Source organism: Lonchura striata, chromosome 5 (genome assembly GCF_050655825.1).
Source record: "Lonchura striata isolate lonStrDom1 chromosome 5, ASM5065582v1, whole genome shotgun sequence".
Classification (NCBI taxonomy): Eukaryota; Metazoa; Chordata; class Aves; order Passeriformes; family Estrildidae; genus Lonchura; species Lonchura striata.
This window is the reverse complement of record NC_140707.1, coordinates 42,985,614-43,005,231: the sequence shown is the minus strand read 5'-3', so window position 1 is coordinate 43,005,231 and position 19,618 is coordinate 42,985,614. Positions and strand designations below refer to the sequence as shown.

Genomic DNA, 19,618 nt, shown 5'->3' with positions numbered 1-19,618 from the left:
GATAATAAAATCATCACAATTTAAAACAAATTCTACTTTCTTGTTATTAATAACTTCCCCCTTTGTGTAAAAAAGCAGTATCCTTGATCTATCAGAGCTGAATATTCTCCTTCTTTTCTGTTTTCTCTAGACTGAGATACTTTATTATACTTAATAGGTAAAAATTAGTGTTCCAGGACCATCGCAAATAGAATTACTAAGGAGAATTACCTACCAAATGCAATAGATCTTTGCTTAGCATAAAAATATCTGCAATATCTCAATTTTTAACAGACCTATTTAATAATACTATAATAAACAATTCTATCGTTTCCTGAGTACTGTCAATTTTCACAGATATTTAAGATACAGATTCATACAGACTTCATTCAAAATTTTGATCTGACAACTCTTGCACTGATTTAAACAGATCTGCTAAAAGCCAGTTGGACCTTTTTGTGTAGAGCTGCTAAAGTGAATTTTGAAAAGCTGTTTCTCTTTTTAATGTCATTTTCAGACATGAAAAAAAGTATTTTTATTTGTCACATGGACAACTGCAGACTAATGACTAATAGTACCAACCACAAATATACTCACCTCACAAAATAGCAGATCTTCACACACAGCATGGAAGAGTTATTTTCTAAAGCATTAAGATAGGTAGAAAACTGTTAAGGAAAACCACATCCACTCACATATGATGTAAAATGTAACATGCTTGATATTTCCCAACCTGTAAGCAATAACAATCATCCTGCTGATGGCAAATATTATATCAGATTAGGGTTTTGCATAAGTATATACAATTTATATCCCAAGGTTTTTACCAAAGTTTATTGCAATAATGACTACTATGAGTAATATTGATGCTGTTGCCAGAGTACTGAGTAGTGTTAACCAGTGAAGGGATTCTTTTTTCTACACGTTTCTTTTCAAAATGCCTCACAGTTTCTCATTAAACTTGTGCATTGACACCTGCAATTAAAATTTGTAATATTCATACCATATTTATCAGTCAATGCATTTATAAAGCAATCCTTTTCAGCTAAATCACTGGAGATAAAAAAAAAAGCTTTTTTCTTTAAACATAACCAGTTGTAGACAATGGCAGAATAAAATGTAAATGCCTCTCCATAGTAACCTTACCTTTCTAGCTACAATTAATTTAATTTGCTCTGGTGACTGAAAGAAACAACCATATATTTAGTCTATTAGCTCCTTAAAACATGTTTTGATATTGTAGCCAATGTCTGTTGAATAGAAAATCCATTTTGAAAAATGTATTATATATATCTTGATTCTTCTGATGGAGATGACACACATATTTTCAGGCCTGAAAAACATAACTTAATGAAAATACCTTGTGAATCCATTCACAATCTGATTGCAATTAACTGCAGCCTAAATCTACCACAGCCAAGGGGACATGCCATCCACCCTTTCAGCATGCTTACACTAAGCTGACTAGAGAACTGGTGAAGTCTGAGCAAGTTCCCAAATATTTTTAAGGGCCCCACTCTGAATGACTAGAATTAGATCACTTACAAAGAACTTGTAACCACCTGAAATCACTCCCATAATTTATGGGATGGGAAATGGTGCAACTGGAACACTTGCAAGGTTTTCAAAATACAAGAGCCCAGACTACCTGATCCATTCAAAACTGTCTTTAACTTTCAATGTCTTTACAGGGAGTTACACACAGAGTTAAAAACCAAGCTTGCAAAATATGCAAGTCTAATAAAAGTTTGAATTGCTTTTCTGGTTTTAGAAAACATTCCATCTCAGAAAGAAGATGCAAGAACTGACTTAGTTCCATTTTCCAAGAGCTCAGGAGCCTAAGTGAAATGCTACACCACACCACAGCTGTAGCTCAGCACACTTGATCCATCACCTGCCATTAGAGAAGCAGCAGGACAGTCCTGCTACAGACAGACAGTCAATGCTCCAATAAAACTCTGTTGCCAAGGATGCTGCTTGTCAATGCTTGGAAGATACAGAGTTTAGGAAAGAAAAGATTATTAAATTGAATTGTATCATGAAGATTTTTAGCATGACAGGTCTCCATCCTATACTGTGCTCATCTAATTAGGAGTAAACATTATGTAAAGCAAAGAAGACAGGTAACATATGCCACAATTAAAAATTCCAAAGAAAGACTAATATTGTGAATATTATCTAGTAGCTACAAAAATCTAGTGAGCCAAAAACACACATATGAGTTCAGGCAGTCAAAATAGGAACAAACAGAAAGGAAAAGCTTATGGCTAATTTCAGCAATTTTGAGCATGTGTGAGAGAAATAATTTTCATACCCTGATGATACAATATTGTTCTTTGCTGTTTGACTTGATAGTGGACAGAGACAGAAACAGATTTTAAACTTGGGCCCAGGCTCACAGTACCTAATTGACGTGACTACACTCATCTGCATTCATCTTACACCTGCTAGATATTCCCTCCACAGCCAACAGAGGGTGATTTATCCTACGTAAAGCCTGACTTGGAGTTTCATCTTTTCCTCTGTGTATAACAAGTTAAACCCAACAAACAAAAAATACCAACCCTAAACCAAACAAAAGCACACCATACAACCAAAAACTGTAAAGAATAAGTATACAGTTTAATTAGTGGAATACTAATACACCCATAGATTAAATATCCTCTACTTACCATCTTGAACTTATCAGGCTATCAGGTTACCTTAAAAGCAGATGAACATTACAAAGGATATAGATCAACAAGTTTCTGAAGCATGTCTGCAGAGGAGATGAAAAACTGATGCATGGCCAGAATTATTTTTAGCAGCTGGTTGTTTTGACATGCATTTCCTTCTAAATCTAAAAAACAAAAAGGATTATTCATATTGAAATCTTGCTATACCTTCATAAACAATTTGCAACAGGCTTTTTCAGAATCCTAATTCTAATCAGGTCTGTTCATGTATGCTATTTCAAAGATAGCAGTAACTTACTAATAAGAAAAAAAAAGATAAACAAAAAATATGTGTTTCAAAAGTAGAATGCCCATATAATTATTATACATAATTATCTAAGCTCAGCAATGTTAAATGCTTAGCTTTGGGCATATGAATATAAACTTGCAAACAAATCATTGAACTGTAGAGCAAAGTAGTTCAGTTACTGATCCACCTCAGCCAGTCCTTGGTATGACTACACTTATCAAACAGAACAGCAATATTCTCAAGTATTTGTGAGCCTTTTGGTACAGATGACACACATAACACCAAAGTGCACACACAGACCAGGATCACACATGTACATGGAATGAGATACAACATAGGCTAGGAATTCAGAGATTAACCTGTGCATACTCCCTGTGCTGGACCTAAATGTACTGCACATCAACTTGAACTATGTGATTTCAGCAGAGGAAGGGCTTTAGACTACATCTGTCTTCTAGTGGGTTATTTTTTTCCATAAGTCAAAGAGATCAAGGGCATGAACTGTAGCAAAACACTTTAAGAAGTTTCCATTTCTACAACAAACAGTAGTGAAAGTGTTTGTAAATATTAACTGACAATGTTCTCCCACAGCCAGTCATAAGAAAACCTAACTAGCTTGAATTGGAATTTGACACCCTTTCAAATACAAAAGCAAATGTATCTTCTTGAATAATTTTAAATAGATTAACCTCTATGGGAATAAATGTAGTTGTCTCTTTAAAAAGCAGTAGCAGGAACATGATAGAGAAGCAAAGCACAATATGGCGAAATGGAAGAGGGATGTGAAACAGCAGATTTCCAGTATATGAAATAACATCTACTGCTAGGGAAGGTAGGGAGAAGGCACTTTAATTTGCACATCACCAAAATGGGACATTAAACATAGTCCATTTGCAAAACATGATTATCCACATTAGTTACTGGGTGAGAATTTCCATGCCCTTCTACAGGAAGATACCAAATGTATCCACCTTCAGTGAAACAGGCAAGGGGAAAGCCTGCCTGTCCTACAGCCCATGAATGAGAGCAGAATAGACACCAAAGAAGTTATTGATCTGCCTTTTGGCTTATGCTACAAGTTCCGTTTTACAGCATGAACCAAAGTTTACATGTTCCTTTTTTGCATTCACACATAATTTCATTCCTTACTAAAGGATTTACTTCCTTACTGAGGGAATACTGACAGATATAATATATTTCTGAGGTATAAACTGCCTAGGTATTACAGCATGAGCACTGAGGGCAAACCAGCAAGTTATTCAGCTAGAGAAGTGGGAAATTTGCAGAGGCAGGCTGGGACATCAAGAATAAATACTTAATCAGGCCTTTAGTATTTGGCATTTCAGTGTGTACCCTTTGAGTGTCTTCATGAAGAGTAAAATTATTTTAGGCCTGGCACACAGAGGCCTGTATCAGTTTTCTTCCTTTGACAAAACTTGGTGTTCTGCCAGAAGCTCCATCCACTAGCCCCTGTTGGATCAGGGGCACAGTTCAGTATATGCTTAACTTGGAAGCCGAGTGGATATGTGCACACATACTCCTCAGAATATACACCTTCTTGTAAGTGCTCAATATAGATCATTTCCAGACAAAGACAAAAATAACACTCTCCCTCCCTTAGCACTTTCATTGTGTGCAAAATCCTCTGCTATGGCATAACACAGGTATCACTTGGCCACAGGTTCCCATTTGAATTTTTGTTTTCTAGAAGGTCTCTCTTCCATTTAGCTTTTTCATGTCACAAAGGTACAGAGAAAAACAGCATGTTCTGCCTACTATTAATAATTAAATCAACACATTTATGATGCTTTCCTGCATAATGAAAGGACATTTATGCTTCACCACATCCAGACCTAATTATCTTGCAACAGAGATACACTTCATTACAATGGCATGCTATTATTTTGCACACATTAAAGCAATACTAGGTTTGGGGCTATCTGTTCTCTCATCCAACTAAAAGTCTCACCTTCACAAAAAAAAAAAAACATTGTATTTGTGGTGGCTTAAAAAACAAAATAAATACTCTGCAAAAAGAAATCTAAATGTCCCCAGTAGAGCACTGAACAGCAAGCCTGCATGGAACTGTAGCAGCCCACAGTTCACAATGGTAAAGCATCTTTGTGCAAATGCCAGTAAGAGGGCTGGCCTGACTGCTGCGAGCTGCCTCTGCAGCATTCTCCTGAACCCCCAGCAGGTTTGTTTTAAAACTCCTTGTCATTTCCGTTTGTATACCTGCTCCTAACCACACGGCCTACCGAGCAAAACCACTGAGTGAACACTAACTAAAGTGGGATGGGTGTGTTTCAGTTAGTCAATTTACATTAAAGAAAGCTGCGAATTACTGCATAAGCCTTAGCTTTGTCTCGCTGCCACAAATTACAAATAACCAACTGGTTATTTGTTGCATGTTTTTCTCCTGTAAATTCCCTTATTGTATTCAGATTTTTAATAAATATACTCTGAAACAAAAAAGAAAGCAGAAGTTGAACATACTTTTCCAGCATTTAACTCCATGAGTCAAAGCACAATGACAGTTAATGATAAGTATTTTATGATCCATCTAGTAGCACAAAGCCACTAATAACTACAATTACAAAAGTTCCATTTCTTCTGTGAGACTCAGAACACACAAGGGCAAGAACCTTCTAATTTAGGCCCATCAGCCACTCTATTGCATGAGCCAATGAGTGACTCTAATCCCTGATTTAGAAATAGCTTAAGTATCTCTAGGTCCTTGAATGCTTTGGAGAAATTACTCAAAAATCAGTAAGTAAGGCTTTAAGAGCCAACTACCTGCTTTTCACCAGATCCTGATGGCCACAAGCCTGTGGTAAATACTTAACAGAAAGAATATGTTCAGTAGAGAGGATTGCTGTACTGAGACCTTCCCTCTGATACATGAATGCAACAATAAGGCAGTAGTAGGAATGCCAAGGATGTCTTAACCAAACTGAATTTTGCAGGAAAGAAAAGTTAGCTTTTCTAGGTCTAAGAGGCCTTTATTTCATAAGCACCATCTTTATTTCATAAGCAGGTTCCAACGGTATCACCTAGAGTACAATTTGAAATGAATCAGAAGTGAATCACAGAGCACTGACATCACATGATCAGTGACTAAGCTACTAAGAACACGAATAACTTCTTGTAAACTCCCTTAAGTCTTCCAGTGGTTATCAAAATGTGGCACCAAAAACAACGCAGAGCAAGAAAGTATCAAGCAATTGCCAGAAGTGAAGTACAAAGCTGAAAGTCGTGGGCTGCTATTCTGATGTGTTACATAGAATTCTTTAGGACTTCTGCAATTTTTTTCTAGTAGTTTAAAGAACATAAGTGTGGGGATGGTGCTATTAATGTCTGCAAAGATTATTAAGTCAACATGTGATCTGAAAACTGAGGGAACTTATGTTCTTAAGGTCTCAAGGTTTCAAAGACCTTGATATAACACAGAGACATGTAAGAAAAATGAAAATACATGCAGGAATACATGGTAGGGTTTAGTGACTGAAATGAAACAGCTGTAAGTAGATGCATCTGCCTCACATGCGAGGTCCAGTACTGCAAGATAACTTTAAAATGGCTAGAAGTAACCAAAACTAAATAAAAAATTTCATGAGCATTTTACAGATTGTCCCTGGAAACTCCCTTTACAAACAGGAAAGAGTCTGTTCCCCTTCAACTTAACACTTAGGCAACCCACAGTAGCCTTCTTACTCCAGGCTTACTACTTCTGTGTAGGAACCTGACACCCTGTAACAGAGCTAGTCATTTAACTCTCTCCATTAAATGGAATACATTCGGCCAGAATCTGATTCATAAGAAGCCACCATTCTCCTTATCAGTTATGACACCATTATTGAAGATCAGCAAGCAGGTTTAACTTAAACTAATTTTTTAAAGACAGCTGAACGCACAGTTGATGGCAGATATCAGGCCTAGGAGCCAATATCTTGTATTCTGCTGCTCCAATACAGAAATAGGTTTCTCAAAATCATGTTTCAGAATCAGTTTAATTTGTTCTTAAAATTCTACAATTATGAGGACTTCACAGCTTTTTTAGGTGACTTATTCCAATGCTCAAGTTTCTCTATCATTTAAGAGTTCTCCTTTCTGTCTAATCAAATATTTCAGGCAACTTGGGCTGCTTCTTTTTCCTAACAATATATTTTCTCTCTTTAAGGGTTGCATCCCTCATCTATTTTCTGAAATAAGGAACACCAAATTTGTCATTTTTTTATTCCTCAGAAGCAAGGTTTTCTAGCTGTCTGGTCAATTTTGATATTGTTTTCTGAACCCTTTGTAGCTTGCACTATCATGAAGAAAACCTGAATATAGTATACTACAGAAGAGATCTTAGCACCAGAGTTAGAATATTACTCGTAATATCCTTCATATAATATCTTTATATACACCTACATTTTAATGTAAGTAAATGTATAAAGTTTCCATACAGAAAATATGAAAGTATGCACACACTTAGAGTTTCTGCGGTGATACAATATCATTATCGTAATTAATACAATTTTCAGTTTTAAAGTCCATCTTCACAATGAGATCCTTTTCTGCAGACATGCTGTATAGGAAGGACTTTACCATACTGTTTTTATAATTGTTTACTCTAAGTAGAACTTTGTACTCATCCTTAGTGAATTTTTCTTCATTTCAAATAATTATCTTAAGTGCTTAATATCTTTCAGAAATAATATAACTTAATAAGAATATCCTTGCAAAGATGACACAGTAATTAGGTAATAGAATGCAATTTTTAGTTTTAGCTGCAGCAGAAAGCAGGTGGAATATTGAGCTCTCCAGCTTATATTTAATTCTGTACAGGATGATGACATTCCCCCTCATACCACAAGAGTTACATGATGTTTAGCAGACAGCACCAAAAACCTCAGGGAATTGCACCAAAGTTTTGGGTTCATTTATTTGTGTCTTTTAAAATTGGTTTATTGTCCATACATGCTTGCAACTATTGAGTTTTACTTAAATTTATTTACACATGTAATTGACCTTAGGAAGAAAAACTCCAAAACTAAACTTAGAAGAAACAGTATTTTCCTGAAAGAACTGCACTACTTTGTGATCAATCCTACACCAACAGCTCTCTAAACAAGCCAAGTTAAAAAAAATACTGGAAGAGACCCTGTAAAATTGGTGTTTCTTCAAGTCTACTCCTTTAAACTACAGAATAGAGGAGGAGGGAACCCACTCCTGTTCCTCAAAATACTCATAAACAATGCAGAGATACCCGAGACAAAAGTGAGGATAATATGCATCCAAAAAGAATAATAAAACTGTTTTGTGTGAGGGTAGGGAACATTAGGGGAGAGAAATCTCTAGGGAAAGTCATTACCCTATCTCAGAAACACCTTTTGGAAAGCTACATCTTGCAGAAACAGCTCTAGGTGGGTAATTCCTTGAAATGAAAACAAGGAGATAAAAGCTCTTGTCAAAGGGAAATGGGATGATTTTCAGAAATTAAAATGTACTTTGAGAGAAACAAAATGTAATGTGGGTGGAAAGCATTCCATTAGCCTTGGAAATTCAGTTGAGGTACATAGAAGAAGACAAAAAGTTTGCACACATGGATGCACACTGCACATCCTTCTACAGCATATTTAAAATATCAATTTTAGCAAATTTAGATGCAAACTTTTTAATCAAATACTCTTTTTCTCCAAAGCCTACAAAACATAATTTGAGCATTCAAGACTTTTTCCAAAGCTTTAAGTCATGATACTGGAGCCATGTGAATTTTTTGAGCTGCAGGCAACTCCTGAATAATTCAAGTGTAATGCTTGGCAACGCAGCTGTGCTAGCATAGGCACTGATGGATAGGAAAAAACAGACTCCCAGAACAGAAGCAGGAACTTCTGAGGCCAGTGTCCTTGTCTGACCACTGAACCCAGATGTGAGGTTAACCCTTGCTCTGCAGTGTTTTACAACAGGCTTCCCTCTAAGGGCATGATTGATCCTGGAGCAGTTAGTCATCACATCCAAGGAAGCATGAAGCCTGTCCCACCCAAAGGCTCAGACTGCAGCAGACACCAAGCTGCTTGCCTCTCAAGGGCTTGAAGAAGTTGCAGATCCCTTTGGTCCCACTTCCTTGATTTCATTAGTGCTGCATACTCCAGCTCTAATCCTGCTTGAATATTCCTCACTTATCATTTCACTTACGTACCTAAGCTTCCTAGTCTTTGCTTTAACTTCTAGGTATACTTCTGGAACTAGGGTTTACAGACTTTGGCAAACTAACCTGTAAGCCAGCAGCTGGGGATGCCTTCTCCCACTGCCCCAGCAGCGAGGAGGCTGCAGGGACAGCCACAACAGCTGGCCCCAGCTGACCAAAGGGGTATTTCGCCATGTAATGCTTAACACTTAAAAACAGGCTGCAAGTTTGTGAGGGCTGCTGTTGCTTGGGAACTGTCTGGGTATCTTCTGGTTGGTGATGGGCAATTAGAATATTCTGCATTGCTAAATAATAGTTATACTGATTTTTCCTGAAGTTATATTTAGATGCATGAAGATAGAACGTGCAGTCATAACCGTGTAGTAAATACAAGTAAATAAGAGACTGCTTTGTCAAGAAGAAAGTCTAAGTTTTCTTCATTTTGTTTTATTACTTACTTCTTGACTTTGGAAAATTATATTGCAAAAAGTTAAGTCACATTTACTAAATAGAACTCTATTATATATATATATATCTAAAGTTCCTTCTCTTTAGGAAAATTTTTTCACAGACATGTTCAAAAAGAAATAATTTTCATTTCAACCACAATTAACTTTAATAGTTAGCTAAACAGCACTTAGAATTCTCCAGAGCAGTAACTACTTTTCTCTTCCCACAATGTCATGCATTCTACAGAGCAGTAATGACTCTTCTGTTCCCACAATGTCATTAATTGATCATTAACATAGTTTCTGTTGCCAAGCAATAGTAAAGTTTCTGCACTGTATTTGACCAAATAGCACTCAGATTACTTAACACACAATGATCAACAGCATTTTCACACAGAACAGGATTGTGAATAAAACTTAACTACTTGGGGGGGTGGGGGATTGGAGACCTCAACATTCTGCCCAGGCTTCATGAGCAAGGGATAGAACCCTGCAAGATTGTGCAGCATGAGACAAAAACAAACGATTGTTCAGGCAAACCTGAGAGGAAAAAAGTAAATGGCCATGGTTGCATTCTGGGGTGTGTATATGCCTTGAAAGAATTTACTGCCTTTGAATCAGAATTCTAGATAAGAATTTGTTATATAGTAAATTTGATAAAAGTAATTGAACTATGATTGTTTTAGTAGTCAATTGTATGTATGAACTAGACTGGAAGAACGTATTTGCGTTCAAAACAGAGTGAGTTTTTCCAGATAACTGATATGGGAAAAATGGGATAGTTTTCATTTTTTCTGTATTTTAAATAAGAAAATGCCTAAGCTTTAAAGAGGGAACTCTAACTTGCCTGCTTTTTTGTGTGTAAGATGGATGCAATATGTATCTGGCTCTCAAAGAATTCCTAAGTCTCAATATGTTTTTTGCATTATATTGATATGAGCAATATAAAAACATTCAGTCCACATAACTACACAACTCAATAATGTAGTTATTTTTTATTCCAGAAAACTGAACTATGATTACCTTTTAGGTAGCTGACACCTAAGAGGCCACCAGCACCAGCACCTTTGTGAGGTTTTTGGTTTCTATCAAATCACTTCCGTGGCATCTTTCATCCAAATTTGTCTGGATGCAGTTTCCAGTGTTTCTAAGGTTTGTTTACAAACATGTCACTTTATTACACGTTGAGGCAACAAGCTAGTTCAGCATGGATCAAACACTGCAGAACAGCTTAACATCACAACCTCCTCCTAGATCTAGCTGTCTATTACTACTATGACTATTAGAAGTTGCAAATTGCATTAGTTTCACATAAATTCTATTAAGAACATTGCTAATCTTTCAAGTTGTAATCTTCCACTTCCTTTAAGTCCTCCATGGGTTAAAACTGACATATATGTATAAACAAGTAGCTCCATTGCAAACAGTTTCTTGTGGATGAGATTTCACATGGAATTATGCTACATGGTCTCAGAAATATTTTTGTTGCTTTCCTAAAGCCTTTTACTTACATCTCTTTAAAGAAACCAAACATAAGGACACTGTACTATGACATGCATTTGAAGATGATACTTCTTGATTTCTTTTATACTAAAGTGTCTGAACTGTAGGATAAGCATAGGTAATCCATATGGTACAGTAAACATACTTCCAGCATTCAAATGTAAGAGGCAAAGAGTAAGATCTTGTACTGAGAGGTTAAGGACAAAAATTCCTTCATAACAATAACATCTTGAGCTCTTACAGAATTCTCAGCTTTTAAATGATCCGCAGATTTTTTCAGCAAGATATTTTGAATAAATGATTGGTTTTCAAGTGTAGTCTTGCAATTGTTTGTTAGGTAATTCTAGGTAACATTTCAGGACTTTACTACTGGCATAACAAGGACATATCAAATTGGCACTATGTTGAAGACACGTGTTGTCCTGATGGTAATAGAGTCTTTAAACACTTGTAAAAAAAATTTAAATAAATGTTTTGTGTGGGTAAGGAAAAGGCCCTCTGACCCTGCATGGTTTATAAGCTTGAAGGCATGTTAAAATATCTCACTGGATCTCTGAAAGGTATGTTTGTTTAAAAAAATTAAGCATCCTTAAACTTTACTCTAGATTTTAAAAAGTAGATTTATAAGATAAAAATAGACATAGTCAGAGAAAAGAAACAGGGACCTCATACCATGCACTAATATATTGTGAAGTTACAAAAAAAAAAATTCTAGATTAGAAATTGGCTTCACAACACATATTCAGAACTTCAAGTTCACTTCAAGTAGCATGAGGATACCCTAGGGTGATAAATGTCATGAACATTCAGCAGATATAAAATTAACAAATTAGGTATCCAGTGAAGGGAACACTGCTAATACATTTTTCCTCTCTGATCTGTAACACTTTCTGTAAATATATGTTATTCATTTATGTAGAGTCACAAAGATTACTATAAGTACTAGACATAAAATTATGGCTGTGCTACTGAGCATATGCTTCCTGTGTCCTACTGACCTGCCAGCAAACTAGACCCTACTGTGCTGGTTTCAACAACAAAGCTGATTGACTAAGTGCCTTTACAACTAGCAACAAAATAAGAGACAAAGCCATAGTGACTTTCAGAGAACTGTCTGCCAGTCAAAAGCATATTTTCTGAGGCATTTTATGTGCTACATAATGAAAAAAAAAAAATGGATACAGGCGGTTAAAGTCACTGTTCTAAGTAAAATTCCACTCCAGAATCACAGTCACAAGTGAAGATTTCCTCTAGAATAAATTATCTCCCTCCTGAAGCTGTCATATTCTAGGCCAAAATCTATGAACTCTTTGCTTCCCTGCACTTACAACTTCAGCCATTTTGTTGCCAATGGAAAAATCTACTTTTAATTATTTCTTTATCAGCTTTTTGTTCCGGATGAATATCTCTGATGTAGAGGTTGCACTGAATCTAACCTTTCTGCAGTTACTGTCTTTTCTAGTTTTTTTGTCATTTTACCCTACCTCCTGCTCTTCCTCTCTATGCACTCTCTTCCCTTCTTTCTTTCTTTCTCTTTTCCTGCCCTTCTTTTCTAGGCAATGTAATGCATTTATTTGTGCTCTACAATTCTTCTTGTCAATCCAGAGCATAGCATTAACACTATCCTGTAGCTACTTATAATGTTGGGAGGTCTTCTGAGACACATTTTGGAACATGTTTTGAATCACTACCCTGTATCATCAAATCTCTTATCTTAAAACTGGTGAGAGCAGTTTCAAGTCTCTACAGATTTCCTAAGAAAGGACCAATATTCCTTTCTTCCAACCTTCAATCTCTCACCATGCTATTTTTTCCCCAAACTCTTGCCTTCCCTTTGATCCTTGCTTTTTTGTTGCCTTTACTTTTGGCAACTCATTTACAGGATGATTCATCTTTGTCATCCTGATTCAAACTTCCATGGGATTTGAAGAAACATCTACTTTTAGCATCTCCTCATCATGCTGTTGAATAAACACTGGTATGATGCTACTTTTTCAGATGTAGTGACCACCTACATGACTTCAAACTACCCCTTAAGACCCTCATTGTTTCTGTTGCTAAGGCACACACCTGTCATTCATCAGTCCAAGCTAAAGAAGACCAAGTCTGGGAGAGGTGAAAGAGCACAAACACTAATCACCCCAAAGTAGGAATTTAAGTTAACTGCACTGACTAGGCTTTTGGATTAACTTGGCTCCCCTGACAAAGTCTTTCATCTGGGAATCCATTTACAATACTACAGCAAAGTTTAGTCATCTCACTTTTAATTTCAATTTAGCTTATTCCCTTCATTCTTTCTTCTCCTAATCCATGTTGTAAGATAAATTACAACAATCAATACAACAAGAATCAATACAAACTTACAGCTTGTGTTCTTCACAGCTGTAAGTGTGTATTGATTCTTAATACCTTTTTGGTCAGACCTTCTCATATTCTCTGCATACACAGCAAAAGGCTGCCAGCTTCTCCTTACACACCATTGTTAACAGGAGTCTCTCTTACACACTGTTTGCTTTCTCCAAACATGTATAATTGAGTCCAGGAGTATAAACTCAGCTGCATCCATTACAGAGGAATTGTATTTGTACACATAACATCAGCAAGTGCAGTATAATGCTAGCAAGATGCAGTATGTATTCTGAAACATGACACATCATCATCTCTATCTACTGCCTCTTGTTCTCTTTAAGACTAGACAGCAAATAAATCAACAGCTTTTTCCAGAAAGTAAACTTCAAATGTACAATGTCCTAGGGGGTTTCTGTACTTTAAACATTTAAATAAAATTTGCTCAAATCATAATGACTTTATAGAATAATATACAATATATTATAGGTCAGCATATCCAAGACTGAAAATATTATCTCAACCTAAACAGAACTATTAGCATAGGGTTAGAAGATTTCAGTACTATGCGTGGAAAGAAATTTGCTCAATCATTCAGATTCCTTGTACTCATTCTGCAGCTATGCCTTTTTCCCACCATTTTGCTCCCTGCCCCCAACCCTCTTCAAAATCTCAGATTAAAGATTTTTTCATCTCTTCCTTTATTGGCACAATAATGTGAATGAAATTTGCACTGGTTTTGGTGATAGTTAAAAGAGCCTTCTTTAATGGACTTCATCATGCATTATCTAGTGTTGTAAAAGCTGTATTTTTATTTAAGTACCTTAATGGGAGGTTCCAACATAGCATAAGAACATGCATAATTTCATAGAAAATGTATAAATACAGACACTACTATGAATTGTCCAATTAAGGGTCTAAATCTCTGTAGCACGCAGCATGATTTTAGCAGTCCTTAGTGAGTTATAATGTTTGCTGATGCACTACCATTCACCTTGCTCTACTTATGTACAGCTTGTCAAGAGTCAAGAAAACCCTATCTAGTGGATTACAGTAAATTTTCTATCTGAACTGTGACACCCTTAAGAAAGATCCCCATGCACACATAGCTGAGCTGCACAGGTATATTTGCTTTTCTTCGTTACCTTAGTCCTTTTAATATCCTGATGCTCAGGAATCTGAGAACACCTAAGCATGTATAAATTGCTATAAACATGCCAAAACCAATCTTCTACTTAGGGTTTCACCTGCACTACTTCAAATCAATCACTTTAGTAACTATACTAGATTTTTATAATGTTTCATTTCTATTACTGTTTTTTCATAAACATGTAGAGACATTAACATTGGTCAAGAAGCCACAATATTACAGCTATCTGAAGGTCTTATGTTTTAGATATCTTATTCCCCTTCTCTCAAACTGAAACTTACAAAAATATCAATCAATATTTGTTGAGGGATTAGGGATTTATAGAAGTTCAGTGTCTTCACAATAATGAAAAGAAGCAAAAAAGAAACAAGACATTACTGACAGTTACATGTTTCACCAGCATTTCTCAGACATGCATTTCTCTGCACATGCTGATTAGAAGGCTTTCATGTTAAAAAAAAAATTGTTGTAAACAAATGTGAAAGATTAGTCACTGTTTACACAGTATTTATGCACTGTACCAGTAGATCAGCACAATGTGTTACTATTTAACTATATAGATTATTTTAGAGCTGAGTGGGTGTTCAAGGACTACTTCTGAAGCTAAGACTTTCCCACATACAGTTTGGGAGTAGCTCAAAGCACTGAAAGACTCAGGATTAACAAACAGATGTGCTACTTATAAGCAAATTATTCAGAATCACTTTAAGTGTCTTCAGTAATAACATTTGAATAATATTGAATATAAACACATTTACTAATGAAAAAGTTGGAAAAGAAAACTAGGGGCACACAGCTTAGGCAATGGTTACACTTGAAATACTCTATATTTCAATTCTTATTGTAAAATGACAAATAGATAATTGATAAGTTAAAAACATGCAGTTGTGATTTCTCTTGGGATTCTTTTTCTTTTATAAAGAAACAATTTTAAATCTATACTGATAACACAAAAAGCAATCCAGTGTTATCTCACCTAGCTCAAAAATAGCCCTTCTTGTTTATAAATGTTTAATATAAACATGTTGCTTACACGTATTATGAGAATGTTATTGCAAGATGCAAAAATATAATGATTACTTGCTGAAGTTCACAAAATTGCTACTTGAAGGAACAACAAAAGTACTCTTAGAAGCGTAGATGATTGGAATTTGTCCAGTTCCCTCAAGAAAAAGCAGTAGTTACTCTTATCTCTCAGCATACATTACACACATCTGCATAAACATATCCAAAACCACAATCGCCTGTAGCACCGACAAGTCTCGGTTAACACCTTTCTACTCCACCAGTAAATCAATTTAATTCCCTACTAAAGGATTTAAACATAACCAACAGAAACATATTAATAGACATAGAAATTAATACGACTCTAAAAACCTTCAGGCACTCACCAAAAGACTGAATGCAGGTTTCAAGAAGGTCTTCCAAAGTGGCTCCTTTGGCCAGGTGCCCCAACGGCACCATCATGACCTGAGTATGACTCGAGAGGCTGTGACAGTGGCTGCTCTGCTGCAGCTCCAGGGCTGATTCAGGGGCAGTGCTGCATGCTTGGGCAGGTTGCCTAGAAGAAAACACAACAGTGAAGTAAACACAAGATAGAGTGGCAAATTTTACACTGCATGGGAAATTTTACACTGCATGGGAAAGGAGGAGAGATTTAAAGGACAATTAACTCCTTCTAGTCAGGGTGCTGAAAGACATAAACCTCCCACTTGATATGTACACCAAAGGGACTGCTCAGTAAGTGACTTTTTTCCTGCAAAATGCCAGTTGCAGAGCACATGGTTATAGAGCTCTCTGAATGATCTGTCAGGGTTATCAAAAGTCTTGTCTCTTTGTTGGAGAGTATGCAATAACCTGCCATCAGATGTTTGTGTGTCCACCAAAAGTGAAGGAGAAAAAAAAAATTACACACATTGGAAAACACCGAACTAGCTTTATCAATTTATTTTGAAAAGTCACTGTTAAGTAAACAAAATATCAGCACAACCTAATAGTGGAATATTTCACAATCAAAACAAATATATTAATTTGCATCTATTCAATCCAATTATTTCCTAGGTTGTTTTAAAATAGTATACATGAACAAATAAATGTATTTAATAACAATGGTAAATGAGACCAAAATAAAGCACATATCTAATTTTAGTCTTGTATTTTGCCCATATAATACCTGCTACTTCAAGAACATGTGTGCTTATGGATAATATTAAAGGCTATTTGTTGCTTGCACACAAGTTCATATTTCTGTATCAAATAGGAAATTGGAACAATATTGCATTAATGAAAAGTGATGAAATATATTTGCCTGCAAATACCAGGAACCACTGCAAAATCTGACTTGAGAGTATAACCATACAGCTCACAAAAGAACAACAAGCACTGCCATTTCAATGAAACTTGGGTTTAATTCAGGGACTCCTGAAATTTCAGGGATTCTTTGCGTTTATTTCAGACACTCCACAGCCTTCCTAAACAAGTGACTCCAGTGTCTTTAAGGTGCTATCTTAAGCTTTCACAGAACTTTTCTTGGAACACCATGCAAGACTCTAATAATCAGCTGACAGTCCCAGGAAGAAAAGGCATAGAAATTCCTCCAGTGTGTGTATTACATAGAGATAGGAGAAGTAAATTCACAGGCATCCCCGAATAGGCATTCCTGCATGAAGTTAAAAAAACGCATGCCTTATGGAGACAGACCGGACCCCTACCTCATCCGTGTGAAAGTCCAGCCTCATCCTTACCTTTCCGTCTCACTTGAATGCTGGGGAAGCCACGAAACTGACCACGGTGTCATTTACAACCCAACTATTTCAATAGTTTGGAATTCAGGAAGATACATGCCTGACCCTTCAGAGGCAGTAATCATCACTGACTGAGCTCCTCCGTAGTTAGGCTGGCAGTAGCTGACATGCAAATGTTCTCTTCCCTTCCCCCTTTTTCTCAATTTCCCTCTTAGCTTTGTGATCTGACTTCCTGTTCTCATATAAAAAGAACAAGGGCCTGATCAGCTTTCAGTGTTTTCTTTCTACAAGCTTAAGCCCCTCTCCCATCTTTATTCCAGTGCCTCTTCAGGGCAGAGGATCCCAGCAAGTAGTAACAAAGAGTTAAGGCAGAAGATATTTCAGGCTTTGGCAACATCCAGGAGAAAACCTAAGTTTCCACACCTGAAAAAAGTTTACAGTTATACTGTGGCCGACTTGGCCATGCTGGACAGGCAAAGCTCAGCCGTGGCAATTCTGGTTATTCCTTAGAAAGGATCCTCTCGCAGCAGTCACCCGACACGACAAACAGACGCAAGCGGGACGAGGTGCAGCGGCGGTACCCGCCCTGCATTTCCACATACGCCCTCGGCGGCGGGGAGGGCATCACAAACAAGTGACCGTCTCTCGCTGCCCGACCCCGGAGCAGGTGCCGCCGGCAGCCGAGCCCGGGCGGGCGCCGTGCCGCCCCTCCCGCTCCGCGACACCGCAACGCGAGGCTCCGCCACCCGCGCCGACCCGCCTGCCCGGCCACACTGGCATCCCAAGGGCTGAAACAAATCCTCTCCGCACACCCCCTCCCGCGCTTCTCTCCTCTCACTGTCCCGCTCGGGACAGCCCCGGCCGGCCCCCGCGGTACCACCCCCGTGTCCCACGGAAGCCCCCGCCGTCCCAGCGGGCACCGCACGCTGTCAGGCGTGACACCGAGCTGCGCCGCGGGGAGGGGAGCCATGGGGGCATAAAGCAGCACGGCAAACTCACTGGTTTTCTCTCCTCTTGCCTAAGGTCCCCATGCCGGCTCCAGCCGCAGCTCCGCCGCCCGGCTGGCGCTGCGCGGGGCGGAGGAGGCCGGGCGGAGCGGCGCGGCTCCGAGCATCGCCTCCTCCCTCCCGCCTCGCCTCGCTCCCGCTCCCGTCTCGCCTCGGGAGGAGCCTGAAACCGATTCAAGTAGGGCAGCGACGGCGGCGGCGGCCGCCACCCGTGACGAGCGCTGGCGGAGATGTTATCGCCAGGAGGAAGTACTGAGCTGGGGCTGCGCTTCTCTGAAGCCGCCGGCTTTACGAGGTACTCGCAGCGCTCTCACCGCCCAGCTCTGAAGCCGCCACAACTTTTCTTTCCACGGCACCACCTCGGCCCGGCAGGGCAGGGCCGGGCAGGACCTGCCCTCTGCTTCTCCCGAGCAGGCTGCTTCCGAGCCGCCGGCGCTCACGCGTGGCCGAGCCGCGCCGGCGGAGCTCGCCCGGCCGCGGCTGGAGCGAGGGGCGAGCGGCCGGGCCGGCCCCTCCGCAGCCTCCCCGTGGGTGGCGGGGGCCCGGCTCACGGGGGGTGCCCGGCTCACGGGGGATGCCCGGCTCACGGGGGGATGCCCGGCTCACGGAGAGGTGCCCGGCTCACGGGGGGTGCCCGGCTCACGGAGAGGTGCCCGGCTCACGGGGGGTGCCCGGCTCACGGGGGGTGCCCGGCTCACGGAGAGGTGCCCGACTCACGGGGGGTGCCCGACTCACGGGGGGATGCCCGGCTCACGGAGAGGTGCCCGGCTCACGGGGGGTGCCCGGCTCACGGGGGATGCCCGGCTCACGGAGAGGTGCCCGGCTCACGGAGAGGCGCCCGGCTCACGGGGGGATGCCCGGCTCACGGAGAGGTGCCCGGCTCACGGAGAGGTGCCCGGCTCACGGGGGTATGCCCGGCTCACGGAGAGGTGCCCGGCTCACGGAGAGGTGCCCGGCTCACGGGGGGTGCCCGGCTCACGGGGGGATGCCCGGCTCACGGAGAGGTGCCCGGCTCACGGGGGGATGCCCGGCTCACGGGGGATGCCCGGCTCACGGGGGGATGCCCGGCTCACGGGGGATGCCCGGCTCACGGGGGGATGCCCGGCTCACGGGGGATGCCCGGTGATGCGGCTCGCCCGGTGGGACACGCGGCCGGCTCCCCAGGTGAGCCTTCGTGCCGCGCTGAGGTGGAGGCACTACACTGAGGTGCCCACGCTGATGGTTGCCATTTAAAAGGCTTATCCGGTACTTTACGCTCTCCGGTTTAACTGCAGAGCAAGGAAAGGGGTGCCAGTGTTTTT

The 19,618-nt window shown here is 39.7% G+C and overlaps 1 protein-coding gene across 6 annotated transcripts in view; it reads right to left on the bottom strand.

The window, feature by feature from the left end:
• RASGRP1 (RAS guanyl releasing protein 1) overlaps positions 1-18,477 on the bottom strand; it is a 36,469-nt gene extending 17,992 nt beyond the window's left edge. The window contains exons 1-4 of one of the 6 annotated variants that reach the window (XM_085580385.1): positions 18,310-18,477; positions 15,958-16,127; positions 2,713-2,818; positions 577-639 (exon numbers count right to left, since the gene is read on the bottom strand). In XM_085580385.1, the coding sequence (XP_085436511.1) occupies positions 577-639; positions 2,713-2,818; positions 15,958-16,127; positions 18,310-18,341 (371 nt within the window). In that variant the 5' untranslated portion in view covers positions 18,342-18,477. Of the gene's footprint in view, positions 1-576; positions 640-2,712; positions 2,819-15,957; positions 16,128-17,310; positions 17,510-17,733; positions 17,870-18,309 lie in introns of those variants that run through there. The other 5 variants (XM_021539291.4, XM_085580387.1, XM_085580386.1 and 2 more) reach the window with 5 other exon arrangements.
• Positions 18,478-19,618: the final 1,141 nt, after the last annotated feature.